This window comes from Gopherus evgoodei, chromosome 1 (assembly GCF_007399415.2).
Source record: "Gopherus evgoodei ecotype Sinaloan lineage chromosome 1, rGopEvg1_v1.p, whole genome shotgun sequence".
Taxonomy (NCBI): domain Eukaryota; kingdom Metazoa; phylum Chordata; order Testudines; family Testudinidae; genus Gopherus; species Gopherus evgoodei.
The window spans coordinates 111,545,578-111,571,456 of NC_044322.1; the positions used below are offsets into that span (position 1 = coordinate 111,545,578).

The 25,879-nt window shown below is 41.8% G+C and overlaps 1 protein-coding gene across 1 annotated transcript in view; it reads left to right on the forward strand.

Moving 5' to 3' along the window:
- Positions 1-1,806: 1,806 nt before the first annotated feature.
- The window catches only part of CDC16 (cell division cycle 16), a 77,550-nt gene continuing 53,477 nt past the window's right edge, over positions 1,807-25,879 (forward strand). Inside the window, 10 exon segments of the mRNA XM_030569187.1 lie at positions 1,807-1,997; positions 7,478-7,532; positions 9,504-9,601; positions 10,715-10,753; positions 15,309-15,449; positions 17,807-17,966; positions 19,502-19,596; positions 20,167-20,300; positions 21,949-22,028; positions 24,649-24,698. Of these exon segments, the coding sequence (XP_030425047.1) occupies positions 1,950-1,997; positions 7,478-7,532; positions 9,504-9,601; positions 10,715-10,753; positions 15,309-15,449; positions 17,807-17,966; positions 19,502-19,596; positions 20,167-20,300; positions 21,949-22,028; positions 24,649-24,698 (900 nt within the window). The 5' untranslated portion in view covers positions 1,807-1,949.

Below are 25,879 nucleotides of genomic sequence, written 5' to 3' on the forward strand. Positions count from 1 at the left end.
TGTATACCTGCCCCAAATTAAAACAGTATGAGTTATAACTTCAGGGCTATATAATCACTCAGAAACCTGTAGAATACCAAAGATATACAACAAATATGAACAGTCACTTAAATTTATCATGCACAAATGTTGCATTAAAAATAATTCAGAACTTGAGTTATCTAACTTTACTTGCTGAAACGAATGTTCTGCTTGCATCTAACTCTGAGAATATTTGTGCTTGCAAGAGCGTAGTTGCTCCCTTTTCAACAGATTTCACTGGATGTTTGTTATGGTGTATGCAGTTCAATGCCTTGGTCTTCCATTTATAACTCCTGAATTAACTCATTCTCTCCGTTTTTCTACACTTTTAATAACCGTCAGCTTTTCAATATTATCAATTTATTTTATTTTATCTGTAAGACCAAATGTTTTGGGAAGGGTTTGGAGGACGGATGGACAGAGTCACTAATTGTTCTATCTTAAAATAGTATCCTCCATCCAGATAACCCAAGCATTGAAAGACATCTGAGAATTTTACTAGTATGCAGTCTGTGCTCTCTGTTTGCATTTTGGTGGCAGGCATATAGATCAAACATTTAATTCATTGCACGATTAAGTAGATTTTTAGATGTAACATAAGTAGTACATCTGCATTTACTATGTATTAAGTCATACTGTTTTAAAAAAACACATTGTAGGTCACTTGTACTGCTATTTTATTTAGAATATGAAACAAACTTTGCCTTGCATTTCTGCACCTTTTCCTTAGCTACTGTACTATATATTACAACCCTCCCCTAACAAAACAAACAAACAAGGAATTGTATTCCAACATCCTATCTGAAGACTATAATTCTGCCATTAGGGTTTACCAATATTTGCACATCTACATTACTTTACTCTGCAGTCGCTACAAGGAAATTTGCATCATGGCCTTTCTTGGCCTTAATACTATGACATTCTTTTGAAAAATTATTTTCCCCCATCACGTTTATGGCACACTTGACCTAAGGCCAAGAAAATATTTTACTTCACATTCCCAACCATAGCTAGCCACTTGCTACGTAGATTAACTGCTCAGTTACTGTTGGGTCACTTGTGAGCACAAATCGTCCTTTCCGATTTCACTGCCTCTGGACGTCCATGGTTAATATTTCAGGTTAAATAATAAAAGCACAGGTTGAGCTAGTCTAATCATTAATACCTAATACACAGCAAGTAGTGCAAGTGTGCTATTGCTGGGGAAGGATTTCTGCCCTCATTCAGTATTCCCTAGACCTTTTAAACTGAGTGGTACTTGGCCCAGTGTGGCAGCCCAGGCCTCCTCACAATGGGGGGTAACAGAGGGAGAAGAGAGAGCCTCTATGAATAATAATATCTTGTAAGGTGCTGAATCGTGCCAGCCCTCCCCCCGCGGTCAGTCCTTTAAAGAAATCGTAGGATTAAATACATAATAATACCCCCCCCCCACGCCACTCTGGGAGCTTTCTCTTTCTCTTTATCTGTGCCTGAGCCTTTAGAGTGCAGCGGGTCACGCGTTCCCCAGGGCCGTTCCTTCTAATGAACGCGGAGGCTCTGGCCAAATAACAAGACTCCAGGAGCTGAAGACTTCAGAGAAACAGCAGAAACGTCACAATCACTGGCAGCGCTGCGTCACAGTCCCGCTTTGTCCCCCGGGCCCTGCCCCAGAAGGGAACGAGACAGTGTAAAGCCGCCCCCTTCTAGCGCCTCGGCTCGGCTCTGCGCGCGCTGTAGGAACCATCCGCGCAGGGTGGCGTTTCTGAGGGGAGTGACTTCGGGCAGACACCGGAAGGGGAGACGGTACCGCGCGCACGCCAAGAGAACTAGGCCGGCAGAGAGTGCGGGGTGCCTGTGCCGCGCGCTTGGCGCGTGACAGCCAGACCGTTACCTGAGTGAGCGGCGCGTGCGGAGCATCTCGAGGCCACCCGGCTCGCGCGCGTGGGGAGATGAACCTGGAGCGGCTGAGGAAGCGGGTCCGGCAGTACATAGACCAGGTGAGGGGGCAGCAGCCTCTTTCTCCGTTCAGCTCCTAACCCCGACCCGGCCTTGACGCCCCTTTGCTCTCTGAGTGGCTGTGGGCCCTGGGGAGGTGCGCTTCTCGGGCGGGGCCTGGGGTGCGTCTCCGCCCCTGTTTCCTAGGGGCCCTAACAGCGGAAAAGAGGAGACTGGGGGGGATATGATAGAAGTCTATAAAATCATGAGTGATGTGGAGAAAGTGGATAAGGAAAAGTTATTTACTTATTCCCATAATGTAAGAATTAGGGGCCACCAAATGAAATTAATAGGCAGCAGGTTTAAAACAAGTAAAAGGAAGTTGTTCTTCATGCAGCGCACAGTCAACTTGTGGAACGCCTTACCTGAGGAGGTTATGAAGGCTAGGACTATAACAGTGTTTAAAAGGGAACTGGATAAATTCATGGTGGCTAAGTCCATAAATGTCTATTAGCCAGGAAGGGTAAGGAATGGTGTCCCTAGCCTCTGTTTGTCAGAGAGTGGAGATGGATGGCTGGAGAGAGATCACTTGATCATTACCTGTTAGGTTCATTCCCTCTAAAGCACCTGGCATTGGCCAGTGTCAGTCGACAGGATACTGGGCTAGATGGACCTTTGGTCTGACCCAGTACGGCCGTTCTTATGTTCTTATGGGTGCGAGAGCCGGAAGTGTAACAGTCTGCTCTGGAGGGAGCCCCTATCAGCTCTGGGCCATATGTGTGTTACTGAGAAGGTCCCGTGTGTGTCGTGTTAAGTAACGTCACGCACCGAACAGCTCCAGGCCATTATTGCCGTTTCAGGGGTTAGGAGAGTCCTCGTGCACGCCACGGCGTGGTTCTCCCCCGGGCTGGGCAGGGACTGCGGCGTGGTCTGGTGGGCCCCTGCCTCGTCTGCTGCAGCCCTGGAAGAGGTGTGGACAATGAGCAGAGGGTGGCAGGATGGTCTCATGGTAAAGGCTGATTAATGTTTCCCCTGGGAACTGGATTCTATGGCTGCCTCTGCTACAGAGTTTGTGGGCAAGTGACTTACACCAGCCTTTTCACAGGTGGCCATTAACAGCCTGTCCCGTTTTTTCTGGGTGCTTGAGACACCTGGGATCTGATGTGCAGCAGTGGTCAGCACTCACAGCTGCAGATGAAGTCAGTGGGATGGAGTAGCGCTTGGAACAGATAAAGTGCCATATAATCCTAAGGACTTTGAAAAATCAGGTCTGATTTGTTTCAAATCAGATGAGTGGACAACTAATCTTAGACATTTTGTGCTTCAGCTCCCTGTCTGTAAAATGCGGTAATACCACTCACTTGCTTCACAAGAGTGTTTGAAGATAAATTATATCATAGAAATGTAGGACTGGAAGGAATCTCAACAGGTCATCTAGTCCAGTCCCCCAGCTCTGAGGCAGGACTAAGTATTACCTAGTCCATCCCTGACAGGTGTTTGTCTAACCTGCTATTAAAAATTTCCAGTGATGGAGATTCATAAGTTCCCTAGGTAATTTGTTCTAGTACTTAACTCCTTTCCATTTAGGAAATCTTTGTTAATGTCTAACCTAAATCTCCCTTTCTCCAATTTAATCCCATTACTACTTATCCTGGCCTCAGTGCTTAAGGAGAACAATGTACCGTCTTCCTCTTTACAGCAAAATTTTATGCTCTTGGAGACAGTTATCACACCCCTCTCAGTCTTCTTTTTTCCAGACTAAAGAAACCCATTCTTTCAATCTTTCCTTGTTGGTCATGTTTTCTAGACTTTTAATCGTTTTTGTAACTCTCTGGATTTTCTCCATCGTTCCCAAAGTGTGGTACCCCAAAATGGACATTGTACTCCGGTTGAAGTCTTATCAGTGCTGAGTAGAGTGGAAGAATTACTTTCATGTGCCTTGGTTCCAACACTGCTGCTAATACATCCCAGAGTGATATTTTTTTATTCTTTTGGAACAGCTTTTTTTGGTTGACTTGTACCTAATTTGTGATCCGCTATCACCCCCAGATCCTTTTCTGCAGTATTTCTTCATAGACAGTCAGTTCTCATTTTGTATTTGTGCATTTATTATTCCTTCTTAAGTGTTGTACTTTACTTTTGCCCTTATTGAATTTCATCCTATTTATTTCAGATCATTCCTCCTGTTTGTCAAGATCATTTTGAATTCTAATCCTGTCCTCCAAAGTACTTGCAACTCCTCTGAGCTTGGTATCATATGAGTGTATTCTGTATGGCATTATCCAAATTGTTTATAAAGATATTGAATATAACCAGAACCGATCCCTGTGGATCCACTCAATATGCCCTTTGAATTTTACTGTGGTCCACTGATAACTATTCTCTGAATATGGTTTTCCAACCAGTTGGTGCACCCACCTTGCAGTAGGTTTGTCCAGGTTATATTTCCCTAGTTTGCTTATGAGACAATCATGTGAGATGGTATCAAGAGCTTTACTAAAGTTGAGATATATCAGCTTTACTGCTTCCCCCATCAGATTTTGACTTTTAAGTATAATCTTTTCTTCTCGTTTCTTACAAATTGATTATTTGCTGCATTATCTTCTGAGTACCAAAGTTAAGCTGACTGGTCTACACATTCCCTGGCTTGTCCTTATTCCCCTTTTTATAGATAGATACTATATTTCCCCTTTTTCAAACCTCTAGGCTCTCCCTTGTCCTTCACAAGTTCACAAAGTTCTCTTCAGCTAGTTCCTTAAGTATTCTAGGATGTATTTCCTCAGGCCCTGCTGACTTGAAGATATCTAACTTATCTAGATAATTCTTAACCTGTTCTTCTCCTATTTTAGTCTCAGATCCTACTATATTTACACTGATGTTCACTATGTTAATCGTCCAATTAATGCTAACCTTTTGGGTGAAAACTGAAATGAAAAAGCAGCAAAGAATCCTGTGGCACCTTATAGACTAACAGACGTTTTGGAGCATGAGCTTTCGTGGGTGAATACCCACTTCCTCAGATGCATGTAATGGAAATATCCAGGGGCAGGTATATATGTGTGTGCTAGCAAGCAAGCTAGAGATAACGAGGTCAGTTCAATCAGGGAGGATGAGGCCCTGTTGTAGCAGTTGAGGTGTGAAAACCAAGAGAGGAGAAACTGGTTCTGTAATTGGCAAGCCATTCACAGTCTTTGTTCAATCCTGAGCTGATGGTGTCAAATTTGCAGATGAACTGAAGCTCAGCAGTTTCTCTTTGAAGTCTGGTCCTGAAGTTTTTTTGCTGCAGGATGGCCACCTTAAGGTCTGCTATAGTGTGGCCAGGGAGGTTGAAGTGCTCTCCTACAGGTTTTTGTATATTGCCATTCCTAATGTCTGATTTGTGTCCATTTATCCTTTTCCGTAGAGACTGTCCAGTTTGGCCGATGTACATAGCAGAGGGGCATTGCTGGCATATGATGGCGTATATTACATTGGTGGATGTGCAGGTGAATGAACCAGTGATGGTGTGGCTGATCTGGTTAGGTCCTGTGATGGTGTCGCTGGTGTAGATATGTGGGCAGAGTTGGCATCGAGGTTTGTTGCATGGATTGGTTCCTGAGCTAGAGTTATTATGGTGTGGTGTGCAGTTACTGGTGAGATTATGTTTCAGGTTGGTAGGTTGTCTGTGGGCAAGGATTGGCCTGCCACCCAAGGCCTGTGAAAGTGTGGGATCATTGTCCAGGATGGGTTGTAGATCCTTGATGATGCGTTGGAGGGTTTTAGCTGGGGGCTGTATGTGATGGCCAGTGGAGTCCTGTTGGTTTCTCTCTTGGGTTTGTCTTGCAGTAGGAGGCTTCTGGGTATTCACCCACGAAAGCTCATGCTCCAAAACGTCTGTTAGTCTATAAGGTGCCACAGGATTCTTTGCTGCTTTTACAGATCCAGACTAACACGGCTACCCTCTGATACTTGAAAATATAGTGTTTGGTGTTATGTGCATAAGGGTAAAGTGACTGTAAAAAGGGTGGTAAGTTTTAGCAGATGTGCTGTTTCCTGTAGAGTAGAATAAGTGTCTGAGGAGAATCTGGGCTGACACACCCTCTGTCCCAATCCCTTCCACATGGCATGCCAGCCACCTCCGTATCACCCATCTCTTCCTCCACTTCTTCTATTTCCAGGATCACTCCAGAAGGAGACATGGTGGTTACTGAGATGCCGTCTGTCCTTCTGGAGTGGAGAAACTGGGTCAGAAGTATCAGAATGCTGTTCGTACTCCCCCAACAAATGCCAAAACACTATTCAAGAGCATTCTGGCACAACTAAAGAATGGCACAAACCCTCATTCCTCCTCCTTTCCTAGCAAGCACTTGACTGTATAATTTTTTTTTGAGTAGTTTGAATGTGTTCTGAATTTTCAGCAATACTCTGATTATGTTCCCCTGTCCCCCAAACAATACTCTGACAGACCATGTCTAAATTTCATTTTCAGATTTCTGCTAGAGTTGGGTTTGAATTTATAGTGACTGGGTGTTGCTCAGGTTTAGTGGCCTTAACATGTCTTCTTGAACGAGAGTACTTGTGGCACCTTAGGCCACGTCCAGACTAGGAATTAAAATCGATTTTAGATACGCAACTTCAGCTACGAGAATAACGTAGCTGAAGTCGAATTTCTAAAATCGAGGTACTCACCAGTCTGGACGGCGCTGCATCGATGTCCGCGGCTCTCCGTGTCGATTCCGGAACTCCGTTCGGATTGATGGAGTTCCGGAATCGATGTAAGCGCGCTCGGGGATCGATACACCGCGTCCAGACTAGACGCGATATATCGATCCCCGAGCAATCGATTTTAACCCGCCGATGCCACGGGTTAGTCTGGACGAGGGCTTAGAGACTAACGAATTTATTTGGGCATAAGCTTTCGTGGGCTAAAACCCACTTCATCAGATTCATGCAGTGGAAAATACAGTAGGAAGATATATATACACAGAGAACATGAAAAAATGGGTGTTTCCATATCAGCTGTAATGAGACTAATCAATTAAGGTGGGCTGTTATCGGCAGGAGGAAAAAAAACTTTTGTAGTGATAATCAGGATGGCCCATTTCAAACAGTTGACAAGAAGGTATGAGTAACAGTAGGGGAAAAATCAGCATGGGGAAATAGTTTTTACTTTGTGTAATGACCCATTCATTCCCAGTCTTTACACAACTCTTAATCTTATCTGTAGCAGAGCTGGCTCTCCAATATAATCAAATGCTATTCTTCCATCTCTCTTATTCCCAGGATTCACAGTAAAGCCCCCTGCCTCAATTTCCGGTAAATCATAAATGTTTGTGGAGTGCCTTAAGTAGTCTTTACAAACGTGTTAACTGCTTTGACTTATCTGGCAATCAATTAACTTAAGGTGTGTTGTTTTGTTTTTTTGCTTTTTTTTAAAGATAGTTTAGACAGCCACCCGTGAAGAATCTGGTGTTATGCTCCACCTTAAGTAACAGCAAGATATAGCAAGCTAAATAATATATTTAAATAAACAAACCCTAACATTTCTAACATTCTTTTCCAGCAACAGTATCAAAGTGCCTTGTTTTGGGCAGACAAAGTTGCTTCACTGTCTCATGGTAAGTAATCATTACGTTGTATTTCACTTAATTTAAAATATTCGTTTCATTAAAACTTTTACGTGTGATAGTTTTTTTCAGCTTTTTGTATATTGTTGAGGTCCCACTGTATATTTAATATTCTTGTGAGCCTCTCTGCAATACCATCTACCCATACAGAGCATTAAATTTTTGACCTGCTAGAATAGATAGCATGCAATTCAGCATTTGTGCATGTTTAACTCTTGTGCTTGAAAAATGTACTCTAACTACTAGTGCAAGAACTAAGCCTGTTTCCCAGGCTGGAAAACATTCTGTCCTTCAGGGCCAGGAAATGCATGGAGGGTCAACTCCTTCCACTTGGAAAAATCTCTATTGCTTGCAAGAACCTTTTTGCAGATTCATAAACACTGAAATTAAAAATAATGATTTTTTTATTATTTAGTCTAGTACACTGCCAATGCAAGATTGGTTCCTACAGTACCTTTTCTAGTGCTTAATCTATTGCAGGGGTGGCCAAACTTACTGACCCTCTGAGTCACATATGACAATCATCAGAAGGCTGAAGCCCTAAGCCACAGCAGGCACGCCCCACGGGGCTGAATTCCTGAGACCCTCCATCTCTGCTAGGCAGACACCAAAGGAGATGTGTGGGGAGAGCACATGGAGTCACATTCCCCACCCCCCAGATTTTTGCCAGGGTTTGCTGGTCCTGGTTCATCACATAGTGCCACTGGGCACCCTTCTTGCACGGCAGCTGCTGAAGTCTGCAAGCTGGGAGCTGCGACCATGGGGAGAGGCAGTGGTGAGCAGCAGGGAGAGCTGCTGCTGCTTCTCTCTGTGGAGCTAAAGTAGTGACCCCTTCCTGCAGCTCCCACCTGTTTGCCACTGCCTCTCCATGCAAAGCTAACACCTGGGAGCTGCAGGGAGGAGCCACTGAGGGTAAGGGGACAGCATGACTCAAGGTGTTGTGCAAGTGGGTTTTAAATTTTTGCACCCCCTCCCCCCCTCAGCAGGCACCAGTCATCTCTGGCAGAAGCCTCTATCTAGCCCATTATCCTGCTACAGGGTGGAAGCCCTGAGCTCCTGCCCCAGACTGGTAGGCGGAGAATGGAGGGTGGATTGTGCGGCTTCGGGAGCCATACTTTAACTGTAAAAGAGCTGCAAGCGGCTCACGAGCCACAGTTTGGCCACCCTTGGTCTATTGTATTTATGGAGTAGTAATTGATAGGGTAACTTTTTTTCTTTCCTTTGAAGTCATTTTTGCTTTTCTTCAATATTGAAGATTCTCTCAGTGCATTATGACTCTCTTTAAATATAGTTTTTGGTAGATGCATGTCACCTGGACCAAATTATTTGTCAATGTTCAGATTCTGGAGTATTTCCTTATCTGCTCTTTATATCTGTTTTTCAATGGCTTTATTACTTACTAAGTACCTGATCCTTCAAATGAGATTATGCACAGTGTGTAAATTTAAGCACATGCATAAGTTTTGGGATCAGGACCTAATTGTCATACTTCTAGAACTTGAAAATAATATTTTGCTTTTGGAGGCACTAATTTCTGCACAAACTTTGAAAAAAAAAAAGCAGTTTTCTGCTGTTACTTCATTCAAAGTCTGGAGGCACCTACAGCATACGTGTGTTATTTTTCTCTTTTCCACATCAGTTTTATTTCCCCTCTGTTACTTATGGTATGCAGACTGGTGTTGGATTTTTTTTTTATATCCTCGTTTGCTGCTGAGAGTGCGTACAGTCTTGGTGTTAGGGTTTGGTTTAATTCTTAAATTTTCTTATTTCTGAGGTGTGCAAAGAGATGCATTTTATTTTTAGAATAATTTCTTGAGATGACTGTTTGAGGAAGAGCAGTATACTGACATCTTTTAAATGTCTGAAAATCTGAAAATGTCTATGCCATGCAAAATTATGATAAAAGCAAGTATTTTAGGATTGTACTTAAAAGGGTTTTATATATATTTTATATATTTTTAGAGGAACCTCAGGACATCTATTGGTTGGCCCAATGTCTCTACCTGACGGCTCAGTATCATAGAGCAGCACATGCCCTTCGATCACGCAAGCTAGATAAGGTAAGTAATTTCAAACAAGAAATAATACTTTTGTTATTTATTTAGAACCATAGTGCTATACCTGGTGCTAAACAGCAGCTGAACTATGCTAAATGCACTATAAGTTCTTTACCTTCAGAGCTAACAATCAAAATTTAAAGGAAGAGTAGTTACATAAACTGCATAATGTAAGGTCATGGTGAGAGAATGATCCATAGAGAAGAGAAAAGGGCCAAGGGCTGACCTGTGAGGGGACCAATAGGTTTAGGGAAGGAACTGTGTGCTGTCCTAGTTCTCCTCCCACTTTAACTAGAGTTGTGGAAATCAAGAGGAGAAAGTGTCTCCAGAGTTGGAGAGGTTCAAAACAATAATATAGAACAGGGATCGGCAACCTTTGGCATGCAGCCCGTCAGGGAAATCCACTCATGGTCCGGGACGGTTCCACAGGTTCGGCCGATCGCAGCTCCCATTGGCCGCGGTTCGCCATTCCAGGATAATGGCTGCGGGAAGCGGCGGCCAGCACATCCCTCTGTAATGCGTAATCCCATGACCAACAAGGTAGGTAAACAGGTAAACAAATGGTCCAGGCCCACCAGTGGATTTCCCTGACAGGCTGCGTGCCAAAGGTTGCCGATCCCTGGTATAGAAGAAATTTACAAACTGGGCTAGAAGGTCATTAGTGAATTTGGTCAGAGAAGTTTTGCTGAGGTGGAAAGGGTCAACCACACTGGAGGAGTTAAAGGGGGGAGAGCCGAGGAAATCTAGTAGTTTGAATAGATTACATGCCCTATGATTAAAGTCAAAAGGTAGGAAGGAAATAGGGTGATATATAAGAGTATGCTTGTACGGAAAGGGGGAAGAGTCATAGGGAAAGAGTATCTCAAGATAAGGGAAATGGAGGGGATAAGATTGGGTTAAGGAAACAGGATGATGGATTGAGGTTTCCCTATTTACTGTCTGCCTCAAGAGTTAGAGACTTGAGAGAATGATTTGGGGTAGTAAGAAAGAAATCTTTAGTCAGATGAAAAACAGTCATTGATGTAGGACTAACAGCTTTTTGCTATTAATACTAGGGAGTTTTGTTTTTAGCTTCCTGATAAATGTAAGTATTTCAAACCTCTTTATTTCTCTTAGTTATATGAAGCATGTCGATACCTTGCTGCTAGATGTCATGTGAGTATATATTTTAGTTTATGGTTGGATAAAATCAAATTAAACAAAGCATGCTACATAAATACGCAGACCACATATGGCACACTTTACGCTAGAAGGGGAATATTTAGAGGTCTAAATTTCGGGGTTGAAATGGTTATACTCACTGGAACTACAGGTTCAGATCCTGTGAGAAAAGACTTATTCCCTCATCTTTGTAAGATGGGTAAACTGAGTTCTATACAGCATGTACAGTGTTACTCCTGAGGGAATTCTGCACCACAGCGCTGTGGAGAATTTTGCAGAAATTAATATTGTGCATGCAGAATTTCTTTTCCCCCACAGAAATGGGCTGCAGAGCTGCTGGCTCTCACTAGGGGCTGCTGGACCTGGCAGAGACCAGCTCGCACATAAAAGATATTGCTGGGGGTGGGTGGGGAGGGAGCTAGAACAGTGGTTCTCAATCTTTTGTACTGGTGACCCCTTTCACGCAGCAAGCCTCTGAGTGCGACCCCCCCCCTTATAAATTAAAAATGCTTTTTAATATATTTAATGCCATTATAAATGCTGGAGGTGAAGCGGGGTTTGGGGTGGACGCTTGCAGCTCATGACCCCCCATGTAATAACCTCGTGACCCCCTGAGGGGTCCTGACCCCCAGTTTGAGGACCCCTGAGCTAGAGGGTTTCTGGCAGCTGCAGTTCCCCGCATGCCCTGAGGGAAGGAGATGGCGGTGCTCTGGGGTGGGGGGCTAAGGGGGGAACAGCTGGGCTCTGGGGGGGGGAGGGGTTATGGGTGTCTGACCTCCTGGCTGGGCTCAGGGTGTGGGGGCAGAGAAACAGGAACTGGGTTGTCGTAGAGATTTCTTTAACTCCTGGAGGGAAATTTTGTGTGTCTGTATTGTTACAAACATACCCGCTGACAGGTATTTTGAAATAAATTACCAAAATAACTGAGACTGGCGTGATTATGTAGAGTTATTCTGACACATAAAATTTGCAGAATTTTAAAATTGTGTGTGCAGAACTTTTATTTTTTTGGCGTACAATTCTCCCATGAGTAGTTTGTGGGTCTCTTGAATGAGACCAGAGAACAACAAATAACTGCCTGCTCGGCATGGATGCTATAGATCCCAGGGCACTTCCTTTAGAGGAAGGTGTTTGACCTGTTGTATGTGCTCCAGAATTTTCCTCCTCTCTAATAATGTATAGTGTGGTTTATACTGGTGGTTTGCTGAATTTTGCCCCACAGGTAGCTTTGTTTTATTGGTGCTATAAGTATATAGTTGGCAGTATGCTTTTGTTCCCTTCTGGATTAAAAGTGCTGGCTAAACAAAGCGCAACCAAAGAAATGAAATTGTCTGGAGGATGAGTAAAATAAATGGAACAGCATGTATTTTGATTGATTGTAATGATGGCTGTTGATTAATTGCAGTTAACTCATGCGCTTAACTAAAAAAAATTGTGATAAAAAATTAATCGGTTTTAATCGCACTGTTAAACAATATGATACAAAGAAAAATTTTAATAAATTTCAATGATTTTCTGCAGTTTCAAATATATTGATTTCAATTACAACACAGTATACAAAGTAGACAGTGTTCACTTAAATGTTGTTTTTTATTACAAATATTTGCACTGTAAAAATGGCAAACAAAAGAAATAGTATTTTTCAGTTCACCTCATACAAGTATATAGTGCAATCTTTTTATGGTGAAAGTGCAACTTACAAATGTAGATTTTTTTTTTGTTACAATAACTGCACTCAAAAACAAAACAATGGAAAACTTTAGCGCCTAAAAGTCCACTCAGTCCTGCTTCTTGTTAAATCACAAGTTTGTCTACATTTGCAGGAGATAATGCTGCCTGCTTCTTGTTTACAATATCACCTAAAAGTGAGAACAACGGTTTCCATGACACTTTTGTAGCTGGCATTGCAAGGTATTTACGTGCTAGATTTATATGCCCCTTCATGCTTCGGCCAGCATTACAGAGGACATGCTTCCATGCTGATGATGCTCGTTAAAAAAAATAATGCATTAATTAAATTTGTGACTGAACTTCTTGGTGGAGAATTATGTTTCCTACTGTTTTTTACCTGTATTCTGCCATATATTTCATATTATAGCAGTCTCTGATGATGACCTAGCACGTTTGTTTTAAGAACACTTTCACTGCAGATTTGACAAAACGCAAAGAAGGTACCAATATGAGATATCTAAAGCTAGCTACATCACTCAACCCAAATTTTAAGAATCTGAAATGCCTTCCAAAATCTCAGAGGGAGGAGATGTAGCACATGCTTTCAGAAGTCTTAAAAGAGCAACACTCCAATGTGGAAACTACAGAACCCGAAGCACTAAAAAAGAAAATCAGCCTTCTGCTGGTGGCATCTGACTCAGATGGTGAAAATGAACATGTGTCAGGCCGCACTACTTTGGATGATTATCGAGCAGAACCCGTCATCAACATGGACGCTTGTCCCCAGAAATGGTGGTTGAAGCATGAAGGGACATATGAATCTTAAGTGCATTTGGCACATAAATATCTTGTGACGCTGGCTACAACGGTCCCATGTGAACACTTGTTCTCACTTTCAGGTGATATTGTAAACAAGAAGTGGGCAACATTATCTCCTGCAAATGTAAACAAACTTGCTTGTCTGAATGATTGTCTGAACAAGAAGTAGGACTGAGTGGACTTGTAGGCTCTAAAGTTTTACATTGTTTTATTTTTGAATGCAGTTATTTTTTGTACATAATTCTACATTTGTAAGCACAACTTTCATGATAAAGAGATTGCGCTTCATTACACTTGTATAAGGTGACTTGAAAAATACTATTACTTTTGTTTTTTACAGTGCAACTATTATAAAAATAAAGTGAGCACTGTACGCTTTGTATTCTGTATTGTAATTGAAATCAATATACACCTCTACCCCGCTATAACGGGACCCGATATAACACGGGTTCGCATATAGCACAGTAGCAGTGGGGCTCCAGCGACGCTTTAAAGGGTCCGGGGCTCCTGCTGCTGCGGGGAGCCCAGGGCCCTACAAATCACCACTGGAACCCTGCTGCTGTTATTCCGGGGCTGCGGCAGCAGGGCTTGGGCAGTGCTTTAAAGGGTCTGGGGCTCTGGCTGCTGCGGGGAGCTCCAGGCCCTTTAAATCGCCAGCTCAGCCCCGCTGCCGCAGCCCCAGGGTAGCAGTGGCAGGGCTCCAGCGGTGACTTAAAGAGCCCGGGGCTCTTTAAATCACTGCTGCAGACCTGCCATCGCTACCCTGATATAACAGCGTTTGACCTATAATGTGGTAGGGATATTTGGCTCTCTACGACCGTGTTATATCAGAGTAGAAGTCTATTTGAAAATGTAGAAAATATCCATAACTACTTAAATAAATGGTATTCTATTGTTTAACAGCACGATTAATCTTTTTAATTGTGCGACATCCCTAATTGTAACAAATGATAGAAAACCCTATCTTAATTCATTTTAAGTTATGTTTGTATACTTTTGTGATCACATCATGATAGGCACTATGATAATTTTGCAGGTATTTATTTTCCAAATGTTTGGTTGAGCAATACTGAAATATTGTGAATTGTTAATGGGAGGTGGTCACGGCTCTCTCCCTGTCCGTCAGGGAGGTAGTCCATGCCCCCTCGCTACAATGCCTTTTGAGCAGCTCAGTTCAGGGGGGAATTAGCTGACAGTAGGCCCAAGCCTTAAGGCCAGGCAGCAGTTGAGTCTGTGACCCTCAGCCAGAGCGGGCAGCCAAAAATTAAGGGCTCTGGCCTGCATTCAGGCAGAGCAACATAGCAATCTAGGTGAATCAGCTCTCTTGTGGGGCAAACAGCAAACCCAACTGGCGTCCTCTTGGCCCAAAGGTAGGGAGGCTGCCTCCTCCAGGAGAGGGATGGCAGCGAGGGTTGAGGGACGCATCCCCACCTGACTCCACTGTGTCCCAGTCCAGGGCCTGAACAGTGGCAGAGTGGTCTGCCACTGGGTCAGCGGGGAATTCAGCTGCAACACACTTGCAGTCAGTAATGTGGAGAACTCTATTTGGCTTCCCTGGGCTTCTTCTTACACTCCCATTCAGGGAGTACCTGGGTTCTGGGATCGTTGTTCATCTCACTGAGGTAAATGGCTAGTGGCAGCCCCAACAGTTCCTTGGTGTCCCTGGTGCCTGGCAGTTCCAGCAGTCCCTCTGTATCTCTGACGCTGTAGCTGCCTCCATTGGGTCTGAGCTCCAGCAGCGGGCAGGGGAAGATCTCCTGCTCCTCCGGTAGTTTTCCTCCAACTGAGCTGTAAGGCCTGCCTTTTATATTTCTGTTTCCTGTCCCGCCCCTCTGCCCACCAGGGGGTGGTCGCAGTTCTCTCCCCATCCATAAGGGAGGGAGACCGTGCCCTCTCACTGCGATTAGATTCTGACGACAAACTGATATACAGCTAAATAAAGATATGCCTAAATGTGAAGGGGCTTGGCCTACCAACTCTATAATTTTTACTTGCCATAGTCTAATTATTGGTGTTTTAATTTTAAATGCTTAACATCTTACCCTTGTTTTCTCTGTAGTATGCTGCAAAAGAGCATCAACAGGCTCTTGATATTCTTGACATGGAAGAGCCAATCAACAAAAGACTATTTGAAAAATACCTGAAGGATGAAAGTGGGTTGAAAGACTCTACCAGTGGCTGGGAGATGTCACAATCCTCTGTAGGTAGAATTTTCAAAACATGATGTTTTCATAGTTGAAGAAGAATATATTGAAATTGAATGCGTGTTTGACTTTTATTATAGGATAATAAATATTTATTCCAGAAGTATTATGTTTTTTCTCCATTTAGTCAGAAATCTATATTACTAGCTGTCTTGATTATTGCCTACATTAAATGATAATCCTGGTTTGTCACTATTACTAGTGTTGTTGTGCAAATGCTTGCTCAGAATTAATAATTGAGAATTTCTAGGGAGTTCTACGTAATCTATTTCAGTTTTAAAATAAATAAATTCTAGGTCTTCCAGATATGAATCGAGCTTTGACAATGTAAACTATCATCTCTTTCAGTTGGACTGCAGATTCTTGGAGATAAATAACAATAAGGGAATGAACTTCCTCTGCCTTTTAAGTATTTTTTTGAGGTGTTAACACCGTGTAATGGGTTTGCACTCACCTCTTGCGAGCACCCCCTGGCGGAGTGCATGTGCCTGCACTCTTTGCCTGTTTGTGGTGGGTCTTCACTGACCCAGCTGGCCGGCCAAGTCATACACAGTCTGTGAGATAAAAGCAAAGCAAACCCTTTTCAGGGTACAAGTCCAGCAAGGGCTTCTCTCAGTGCTCTCTAATGTCTCTCTGGTTGTCCATGTTCCGGAATAGAGCAGTGCGCCAGGGCTCCTCCACTGGAGGCAATACCTTCACCCTCTCAGGGCCTTTCTGGCCATAACCCTTCAGCTGGGCCACTACAGTTCATTTCCCCCTCTGGGGTGCCTCAGTGTCCAGGCCACTTCCGCTAGTGACTAATGGAGGGCTCCGGGTCCCAACCCAGGGACCCTGTAGATTCCAGCTGTCACTGTGTCCCTTTATCTAAGTCATGCTGCTGTAATTCCCTTGGCTACTTCCCTGCCGTCTTGTGCTGTCTTCATCCTTATCTCAGGGCCTTGTCCTGATGGAGTCCCTGCCTTCTGCTCAGGGCTCCTTCTTGCTCTTCCTGGCTTCCGGCAGCACTACCTCATTTGATGTCCTGCAGCTCCCTCAGCCATCCACACACCATCATCTCTAGCAAGGAACTGAACTCACTCTGGCTCTGCAGCTCTTCTTATGCTAGGTTGCTGGGCCTTAATTGGCTGCTTCCCACACAGCTACTCTAGGCAGCTTGGAGGACCTCTCTACTGCCCTCTTCTGGGGATGGGTGTAGCAGGGCCACAAGGTCTCCAGCAGGAGACCTCAGAGCCTAGTCCACCTCGTCACACACTGGCTGTGTCTTCACTAGGAATGCAGCGACACAGCTGCAACTTCACCGCTGTAGCACTTCAATGTAGGCACTCATTACAGCAATGGGAGTGGTTCTATCATTGCTGTAGTTAATTCACTTATTTGAAAGGTGTGGAATTTGCCCCCCCCCTGCGTGGCCCCCCTGACTGGAGCTGCCACTCCCCCCCCCCCGAAGTATAGAAGTCAAACTATGCCTGTGTAGCTAGATCAGTGGAGAATTCTTCGTCAACCTAGCCCTGTCTACACCAAGGGTTAGATTGACTTAACTACATCATGCAAGGATGGATTTGTCATGACCCTGTGCAGCACAGTTATGTTGATCTAACTTTTTAGTGTATACCTAGCCTTAATCTCTTCATTGCTTCTGTCAATGAGGCATGGCTTGACTACACTTGAATATTAATTTGGATTAAGGTAGCATGTGAATTTAAAGTGTAAAACTCCAAGTGTAGACAGACCCTTAAATACCAGCGTTAAAAATCACTTACCTGCTTGCAGTAGCAATTAGGAAGTTGTCCTTGGGGAGCTAGAGTATCACAAGGGGCTGAACCATCAACTTCTCTGGGATTTAAGATTTAATATTAATTGTGGTTTCAGTGATAATCTTTCAGATGTGAATATAGAGTTTGCCATCCTCTTGAGTGACAGATGTAGCTCCACTGTTTCTAGTATTACTCATAGGTTTCTCAAGAAACATCAGAGTGACATTGAAAAGTTAAGACAATTTGGGCTGTAATAAAAGAGGTTATCTTCCGGTTGTGAAACAGTATAGTAAAATTAGTGCTCTCTTTAATAACCCTCAAGGGCTCTTGTTTGAATTATTGCATATTAGTCTCCTTATTTTTGTCATGTATTTAACCAGTTCTTCTTTGGTTGTAGACAGCTTAATGTAGTATTCGTTTTGGTTTTAGATTATTAGTAACAAATGTTATATATCAAGGCAATAAAAACAATAAAAAACAGATTCCATCATATATGAAATGCTTTTTACTTTTCAGGTAATCCATTTCTTTTGTGCTCAAAACCAAATTACATACATTGATTCAGTGTCTGACCTCCAGCCCTGCTTTTCCATCACTAGATCAAGAGTTCTATTTGCCTTTTGCGAGGGAAGATCTATGATGCTCTGGATAATAGAACCCTGGCAACGTACAGCTACAAAGAAGCCTTGAAGCTTGATGTTTACTGCTTTGAAGCATTTGACCTTTTAACATCACACCATATGCTAACAGCACAAGAAGGTTTGGATTAGCAGTGTTTGTTTCTCATCAAGGACGGTGCAATGATGTTTCGTACCCTAGGCAAAACTTCCACCTTGTGCCCTCCCCCCCTATGCCCCCATCCTGAGGCACACACCCCCACGCGGCAGCTCCCCACCCTCTGCCCTGAGGCACCCCCCCGCCCCAGCTCACCCCTACTCCGAGCACGTGCACTCCGAGCACTCCGTGGCTGCTTCACTTCTCCCGCCTTCCAGGCTTGCGGCGCCTAATCTGATTGGCGGAGGGAGCTGGGGCAAGGGAGCGCGGGGAGGGCCGCCTGCAGCGAGTAAGGGGGGGGTGGCATGCAGGGGAACTCCCTGCCCCAGCTCACCCCTGCCCCGCCTCCTCCCCGAGCACGCCGTGGCTGCTTCACTTCTCCTGCCTCCCAGGCTTGCGGCACCAATCAGCTTAGGTGCTGCAAGCCTGGGAGAGGGGAGAAGTGAAGCAGCCACGGCGTGCTCGGGGAGGAGGCGGGGCAGGTGTGAGCTGGGGCAGGGAGTTCCCCTGCATGCCGCCCCCCCTTACTCGCTGCAGGCGGCCCTCCACGCACTCCCCTGCCCCAGCTCCCTCTGCCTAAATGCCGGCGGTGACCATGGCGGCCGAAGATCCAGCCACCGTGGGTGCTGCTGAAGAAAATGGCACCCTCCAAATGCCAGTGCCCTAGACGACCGCCTAGGTCGCCTAAATGGTTGCACCGGCCCAGTTTCTCATATATAAATGAAATCATCGCCAGTTTCACCATACATTTTGTCCAGTAGATAAAAGTTAGAGTAATCAGTTTAAAATTATTTTGAGAAAATATTCCATGCCCAAATATTAGCAACTCTTTGTTTATATTAAATGGACAAAAACTGTTAATCATTTAAGCTGTAAGTTTCAGCAAAAAATAATCACCACTCTTGGGCACAACCAATCAGGGGTTGACGACTGGGTCTCATAAAACGACAATCAATAAAATCTGCCAGGCGCTAGGAGCAAGATAACCCGAGATCTTCTGCCTCCGAACCAGCACCTCCTGCAGCTCCAGTGCTCCCTACTCAGAGTTAGCAGCCTGTTTTTAGGTGATCTCTTTTGAAGCAAAAAAGGATTGTGGGATTTGGGTTGCTTGTGGCAAGAAACCACAATTGGATTTGGCATTATGGACGCCAAACTGTTGTGAATCCTTTCTTTAGACGACAACATGCATTTCAGTGAACAACTTTAGCTAACAGCATAAGTATAAAACAGTAGGCTGTGGTACTCCATCTTTATGTTAACTTTAATTTAGAATTGTAGAAAGAGAGGGCCTGAAAACAAAAAGGATTCAGTCATTTACTTCCATATCTCTCAATATTATAGCAGAGTGCAGTTAGTCACTTTTGGTGTATTTATGTTGTGCTGTTTTCTTTGTGGTATTGGGGTGGACATCACAAAACTTTTCACAGCCTTTGCGTTCAATGAAAATCTGTTCTTTACAACTTGTTGAAATTTTTTTTTGTTTACTTGAAACATAGTTCATATTTTTTTAATTTACACAGAAAAAGAGCTTCTTGAATCTCTACCTCTTGGTAAACAGTGTACAGAAGAAGAACAAGAGTTGCTTCATTTTCTGTTTGAGAACAAACTGAAAAAGGTAAAAATCTGATTAATCCTATGGAAGTCTTGACTTCAGATGTAAGTATCATATACAACTATTTTTGTCCTTAGCTTCAAAGATATAATTTAAAAATTCTTTTATGATTTTGATTGTATTATGATTAAATTGCCATTATAGCGCTCCATTAATAGAAGTGTGTAACATTGAAGGAAATGAATATGAAATTGTAAGTTATAGCCTTACTTAATGGAAACCTCTAATTCTGGCTGACTTAAAATGTATTACTTCCAAAGTGTTTTTTTTCTGGAGATAAAAATGTAGCATAGGCCAGCATGGAACAGTTAATGCTATTACACTCACAGCATTGCATCCTTTTTGGAGACTACCCTTCAAATTCTGACAGTCAAATATCTTTCATTGTTGGAAGTTGCTTATGCCAAACGTGTCATAAAGAAATGCAAAGTTAGTTTTATACTCAATACAGGCTTTTTATATGGAGTCAAAATTTGAAAATTATCATTTTCAGAACTAAAAACAAATATTGAGAGAACAATGCTTGAGTTTTCCCATTTTATATCATATTTATGTTACAATTATGTTTTTCAGTATAATAAGCCAAGTGAAACAATAATTCCTGAATCTGTAGATGGTCTTCAAGACAATCTGGATGTAGTAGTGTCCTTAGCTGAAAGGCATTATTATAACTGTGACTTCAAAATGTGCTACAAGCTGACTTCTGTGTAAGTACATGAAGCAACTTTGATATTTATTTGAAATTTCATTTTGCTACTTTTCAGATAGCTTGCAGAAATAAATTCTGTATAATTACAAGTTCACCCAAATATATTATTGACTCAGTTTAATGTATATTTTGCAAGCTAATATCTCATCTACAGTAAACATGCAGTTGACTCTAGCATTTGATGTTGTAAAAGTATGTCTGTTTTACTGTGTGGCAATTATATGATGCTGCCTTATGTTAACCCCTACATTTTCTCCAGGTGAGTACTCTTAATATATTGGTCTTCTAAAATGAAGATTTGAAAGTTTTAACTTTTATTTTAAAATATAATTAATCTTTTGGTTGGCCAATGCAAGCCAAGACCTTGCCAAATGGGATACAACTTAGAGTCCAGTACTAGCAAGGTTTGGGAATACTGCATAGGCATAATACTAAGCCCCATTGGGATGTGCAGCACCTGGAGTGAATTGTGGCTGCACTGAGGCAAATAGCAAAGCTCCTACTGACTTCAATGGAGCCAGGATTTCACCCCTTGTGTTCATTTTCTAGCACCCTTTTCCCACCCGTCAGACTGCTCAATATGAGGATGCATTATCCACTCCACAGGGATTTGTCCAGCTGCCCTTTGTCAGAAGGAGAGTTGTGACAGATTCTTGAGCCTTTGTGGTGGGAGTCTCTTCAGAAGTCTGAATCCTTGCAAAATTTTGGTCTTCCTACAGTGAGAGACTCTGGGACATTTTAGGAGCATAAAATGGGTATTTTCTATGCTCTGATATTTGAGAAAAGGAAACTAAACTGTTGCAGCATGAAACATGGTTATGAGGTTTCCCTTTTCAGTGAGTGGAATCTAAAAATAGTGCTTTTGATGTAAGAAATTCTGTAGAAAGGTGCTTGGCATCCCTGTTCACAAGAGAGATGGTTATCATGATGCAAGGCCATTTGAGGAGGGCAGAGAGTAAAGAGGAATATATTAAGGTTTCTTATGTTCCAGCCAGAACTTGTGGGTTCTAGAGGATGGATGGACAGAAAAATACATACATCTCTACCCCGATATAACGTGACCCGATATAATATGAATTCGGATATAATGTGGTAAAGCAGCACTCCAGGGGGGCGGGACTGCACACTCTGGTGGATCAAAGCAAGTTTGATATAAAGTGGTTTCACCTATAACGCAGTAAGATTTTTTGGCTTCTGAGGACAGCGTTATATTGGGGTAGAGGTGTACTCTGCATTCATTTGGTAGCAAAGTGTGAAACAAATACAGTGAAAATTGCATTCAGTTTTCCTAATGTGTCTTCCATCTGTCAGAATTTCTTGTTAATTTATCTGTTTAGCTAAATCAGTTCTAATTGTACTGTTGTGTGGTTAGACTTTATTATGCTATCAGGGAATGACCACTTGTGAAGAGATCATGATTACCCTTTATCTGTCTGGGAATTCGGCCTGCTTTGTGGAGGGATTGGACTAGATGACCTCCTAAGGTCCCTTCCAACCCTGACATTCCATTATTCTATGATTATAGATTAATTAAAGTGCTAATTGCTCACTATGTAATATGTTATAACAGTAATTTGTCTCCAAATCAGTTAAATGATTTTTAACAATTTATTTTATAATAATCCTTGCTGTTTCTGTATTTTTAGGGTAATGGAAAAAGATCCATTCCATGCCAATTGTTTACCTGTGCACATAGGGACACTCGTGGAGCTGAATAAAGCAAATGGTGAGAAATATTGACTAATTTTGTAATATGATTAGAGTCAAATATAGATGTTTATTTTTAAAGGACACTTAGGTTATTTTCCTAATGTCTTTAGGGTAGCCTCTAAAAATAAAACCAAGATTTCCCCACAACCCTTAGATTTGAACCAGCAAGAAATATCTGACCCTCTGCATGCAGTTTCCACAGGATGGCCATAAAGAGGGAGGGAAAAGGAAAAAGCACCCTCACAACAGGGATTTGGAGAGCTCCACAGAGAAGAGGACTCATGTAAATGATTGTCCTGTACCCTTTCAGTCTTCTCTGTGTCTTGTCCCTTGGGCTATGCAACCAGTGAGTCACTACTTTGAGCCAACCTATTATTGCTTAAGTTCTGACATGTTTTCAACAGCCTTGTGTTCAAACAATGAAAGAAAATGTATTTTAAACAAATATAGAGGGAAATTTTCAAAAGTGGCTACTTGGAACCACAGAATACATGCGCATATCTATTGTGTATGCCAGAAGTTTTCAAACTTCCATAATGTGAACTTCATCCTAATAAAGAGTGTTTCACAAGCTGCCCCTGTCCCATTTACAGTCACATAGATCTCATCTCCTTTCAGTTAAGATGCTGTTCACAAGTACTCAATATCCCTGTGGCAACTACAACAATAGTGTAGCTTAGACAGCTGATTCTTGTTTCCAGCTGTTTGTACAGTCATCCATGCTCTTTCAAAAGAAGAACTTGGAGGTCTTTGGAAACAGCTGGAAATGAGACTGAGGAGCCATCATCAAATTACATGCAGTCTCTCAATGGATGATAGTTTGGGAAATGCTGGCGCAAATGCTGGCATTTGTGTGCACGAGTGGGCCATTTAAGGTTTGTGTGGACAGATAGCTAGTGTGTGGCAAGTTGGGGCATAAATCTACAACATAGGAGTGTGCTGCATACTAATTAGCCATATGGGCCATGCACTAAAAGTTTCCTAGTGCGTTTTGATCTACTCCTCTTTGGAACTGGAACTTTTACTGCATGGTAGCAGGGTCCACCTGGCTAGTTAGTGCCAGCTCACTTAGGTGCTGTAGAATTACATCCCAGATTGTTGCATGCTAACTCTCTAGGCAAGTCCTTAGTGTGCTAACTCTTGTTTATGTGCTATAGGTGTGCTTGCAGATTTTGCAGTTCAATATAAGGTTTCAGAGTAGCAGCCATGTTAGTCTGTATCCGCAAAAAGAACAGGAGTACTTGTGGCACTTTAGAGACTAGCAAATGTATTTGAGCATAAGTTTTCGTGGGCTACAGCCCACTTCTTCGAATGCATAGAATGGAACATAGATTGAGGACACACACACACACACGCATAGATTGAGGACACCCACCCACCCACCATGAAAAGGTGGGAGTTGTCTTACCAACTCTGAGAGGCCAATTAAGAAATTGAAGTGATAATCAAGATAGCCCATTAAATTTTTTTCTTACTTAATTGGCCTCTCAGAGTTGGTAAGACAACTCTCACCTTTTCATGCTCTCTCTGTGTGTATATATGTATATATCCTCAATATATGTTCCATTCTTTGCATCTGAAGAAGTGGACTTTAGCCCACAAAAGCTTATGCTCAGATAAATTTGTTAGTCTCTAAGGTGCCACAAGTACTCCTGTTCTAGTTGCAATATAGTCAGCCATTTTTAAAAATGTAGCCTGTAGTCTTCTTTTTCTACAAGTATGTCTTGAGACATACTTGAGACTTTGTCTGGAAAACAAGCATTATGACTTCACACAGTATGCAAAATGTAGTGTGATTTCTTGTTACACCGCATAAGCTTTATTATCAGAGAACTGTGTTTGGTTTCTTAAAGTAATTAAATGATGATAAAAAATGTATTTCAAACTTTACCAAGTAGCACCATTTTTACCAAAAAAAAAAAGTAAGAACTCTAGATTCAATTGTTTAATTTTTTTAGCTTTTATTTTCAAGCGTATTTTATTATATGAATTTTGAAGCAACATTTCTGAAGTTTTAAGTTCATGCTATCAAGATTCCAACTAGAGACAAACCAACGTACTTAGTTATTTTTAGTTATAGGCAGATTAACTTTTGAGTTTCTGATGTATTTTGCAAGACTTTTGAAAATGTAAATGTAGTAATCAGTATATATGCTGTACGGTTCATAACCATATTAAGAACATAAGAATGGCCATGCTGGGTCAGATCAGTGTTCCACCTAGCCCAGTATCCAGTCATCTGACAGTGGGCAGTGCGAGTTTCTTTGGAGGGAATTCTAAGTTGCTTTGAAGATATTGAAGCATTTAGACTGGGATTTTCAAAGGTACCTAAGAAAGTCAGGTTTACAGTTCATATTCTTTCATATACCCTTCACAAACCAATTTTTTTCTTTTGTTGTTTAAATGCAAAATAACTGAATATTCTAATGTTTCAAATTTTGAAAAAAAGATGAACATGTAAAAGATTAAATTATTTTTAGTATCTATCTTTAAAGAATGGAATATTTGAGTTTATATACTAATTTGCAATTTGTAATATGAGATGATTTAGCACTACTTTAGAAAAGTGTATTGGCCAAAATATGTGTTAGTGTTTGACATGCTTTAATTTTCTTTTCTGTTTTTCACCCATACAGAGCTATTCTATCTTTCTCATAAATTGGTGGATTTGTACCCAAATAATCCTGTAAGTTGTTATAGGTCCCTATAGTCTGTGTTCCTCCAGCTTTGCATAAGTAAAAGTAACAGAAATTGTAATTTAATAATCAGTTTGAACAACCAGAATTCAGACTCAGGAAGAGATAGTGTGGAAATAGTTAATTTATTTCTTTTTTTGTCCTGTACCATAATTTGATTAAATTTATAATCAATTTAGAATATAAATATTTCTTAACATAAAATATATTAGTTTGTAGAATTTGCCACTGACGGAGATCATGAAAACAGGTACTCCAGCTAGATTTTAAAAAAATAGATCAATTTACAATTACTAACACTATTATTTTAGCTTCAGTAACTAAAAAATGTCGTGCTTTTGAGTGTAAAATGATTATCTGCAGCAAGCATGGAGGAATTTTCCTCCCATATTCAGAAGTATTACATAACTGACATTCCTTCAACATTTTATATTGGTGAGAGTCTTCTGATGCTCCAAAAGATGGTGTGGCTAAGAAGTTTAAAACCCTTTGTGTAAAAAATAATTGATTTAAATCACTTAAATGCTGCATTCTCCCTTCTTGGGGAGATATGTGCAAGAAAACCTTTTCCCCACTTCACAGAATTGTTCCCAATGCTTTTTGCATAGATAACTGAAAAGGCATTGTCTTTTAAAACATCAAACTTAGTGTCAATGATTTTTAGACGTTTGAATGTTTGTTTTATAAACAGTGTTCTGATAGTTTGAAAATTTGTGTACTGTGCACGCCGTTCACTGCTTACTACCAACTTGAACAGTGCATAGAGATAGTGTTCCACCTAAATGATGGACTCTACACATGCATAATTAGGCATGTAACTAGGGTACTGTACATTGAAATAAATGCAGCTTCATGTATTCAGTGAATACTCTTTCAACTAAGCACATAACCTGTGCAAATATAAGAACTATTCAAATAATCACAATGTGTGGAGAATGTCCCATCATCACTGGTATCAGTGAATTTAAAATATATTTATTTTGTATGTTTCTATGAATCTGAGTTGCATTTGTTTGATTTGTAGGCAGACAATATTTGTTATTAGATCAAAGTCTGATGATGAAAGAGACAAGCTTACATAGGGCTCTTCTTCAGCTCTGAGTAAGCTCAAAATCTTGTCCTTCACCAACAGATGTTGGTCCAAAAATAACAGATATTACCTCACCAACCA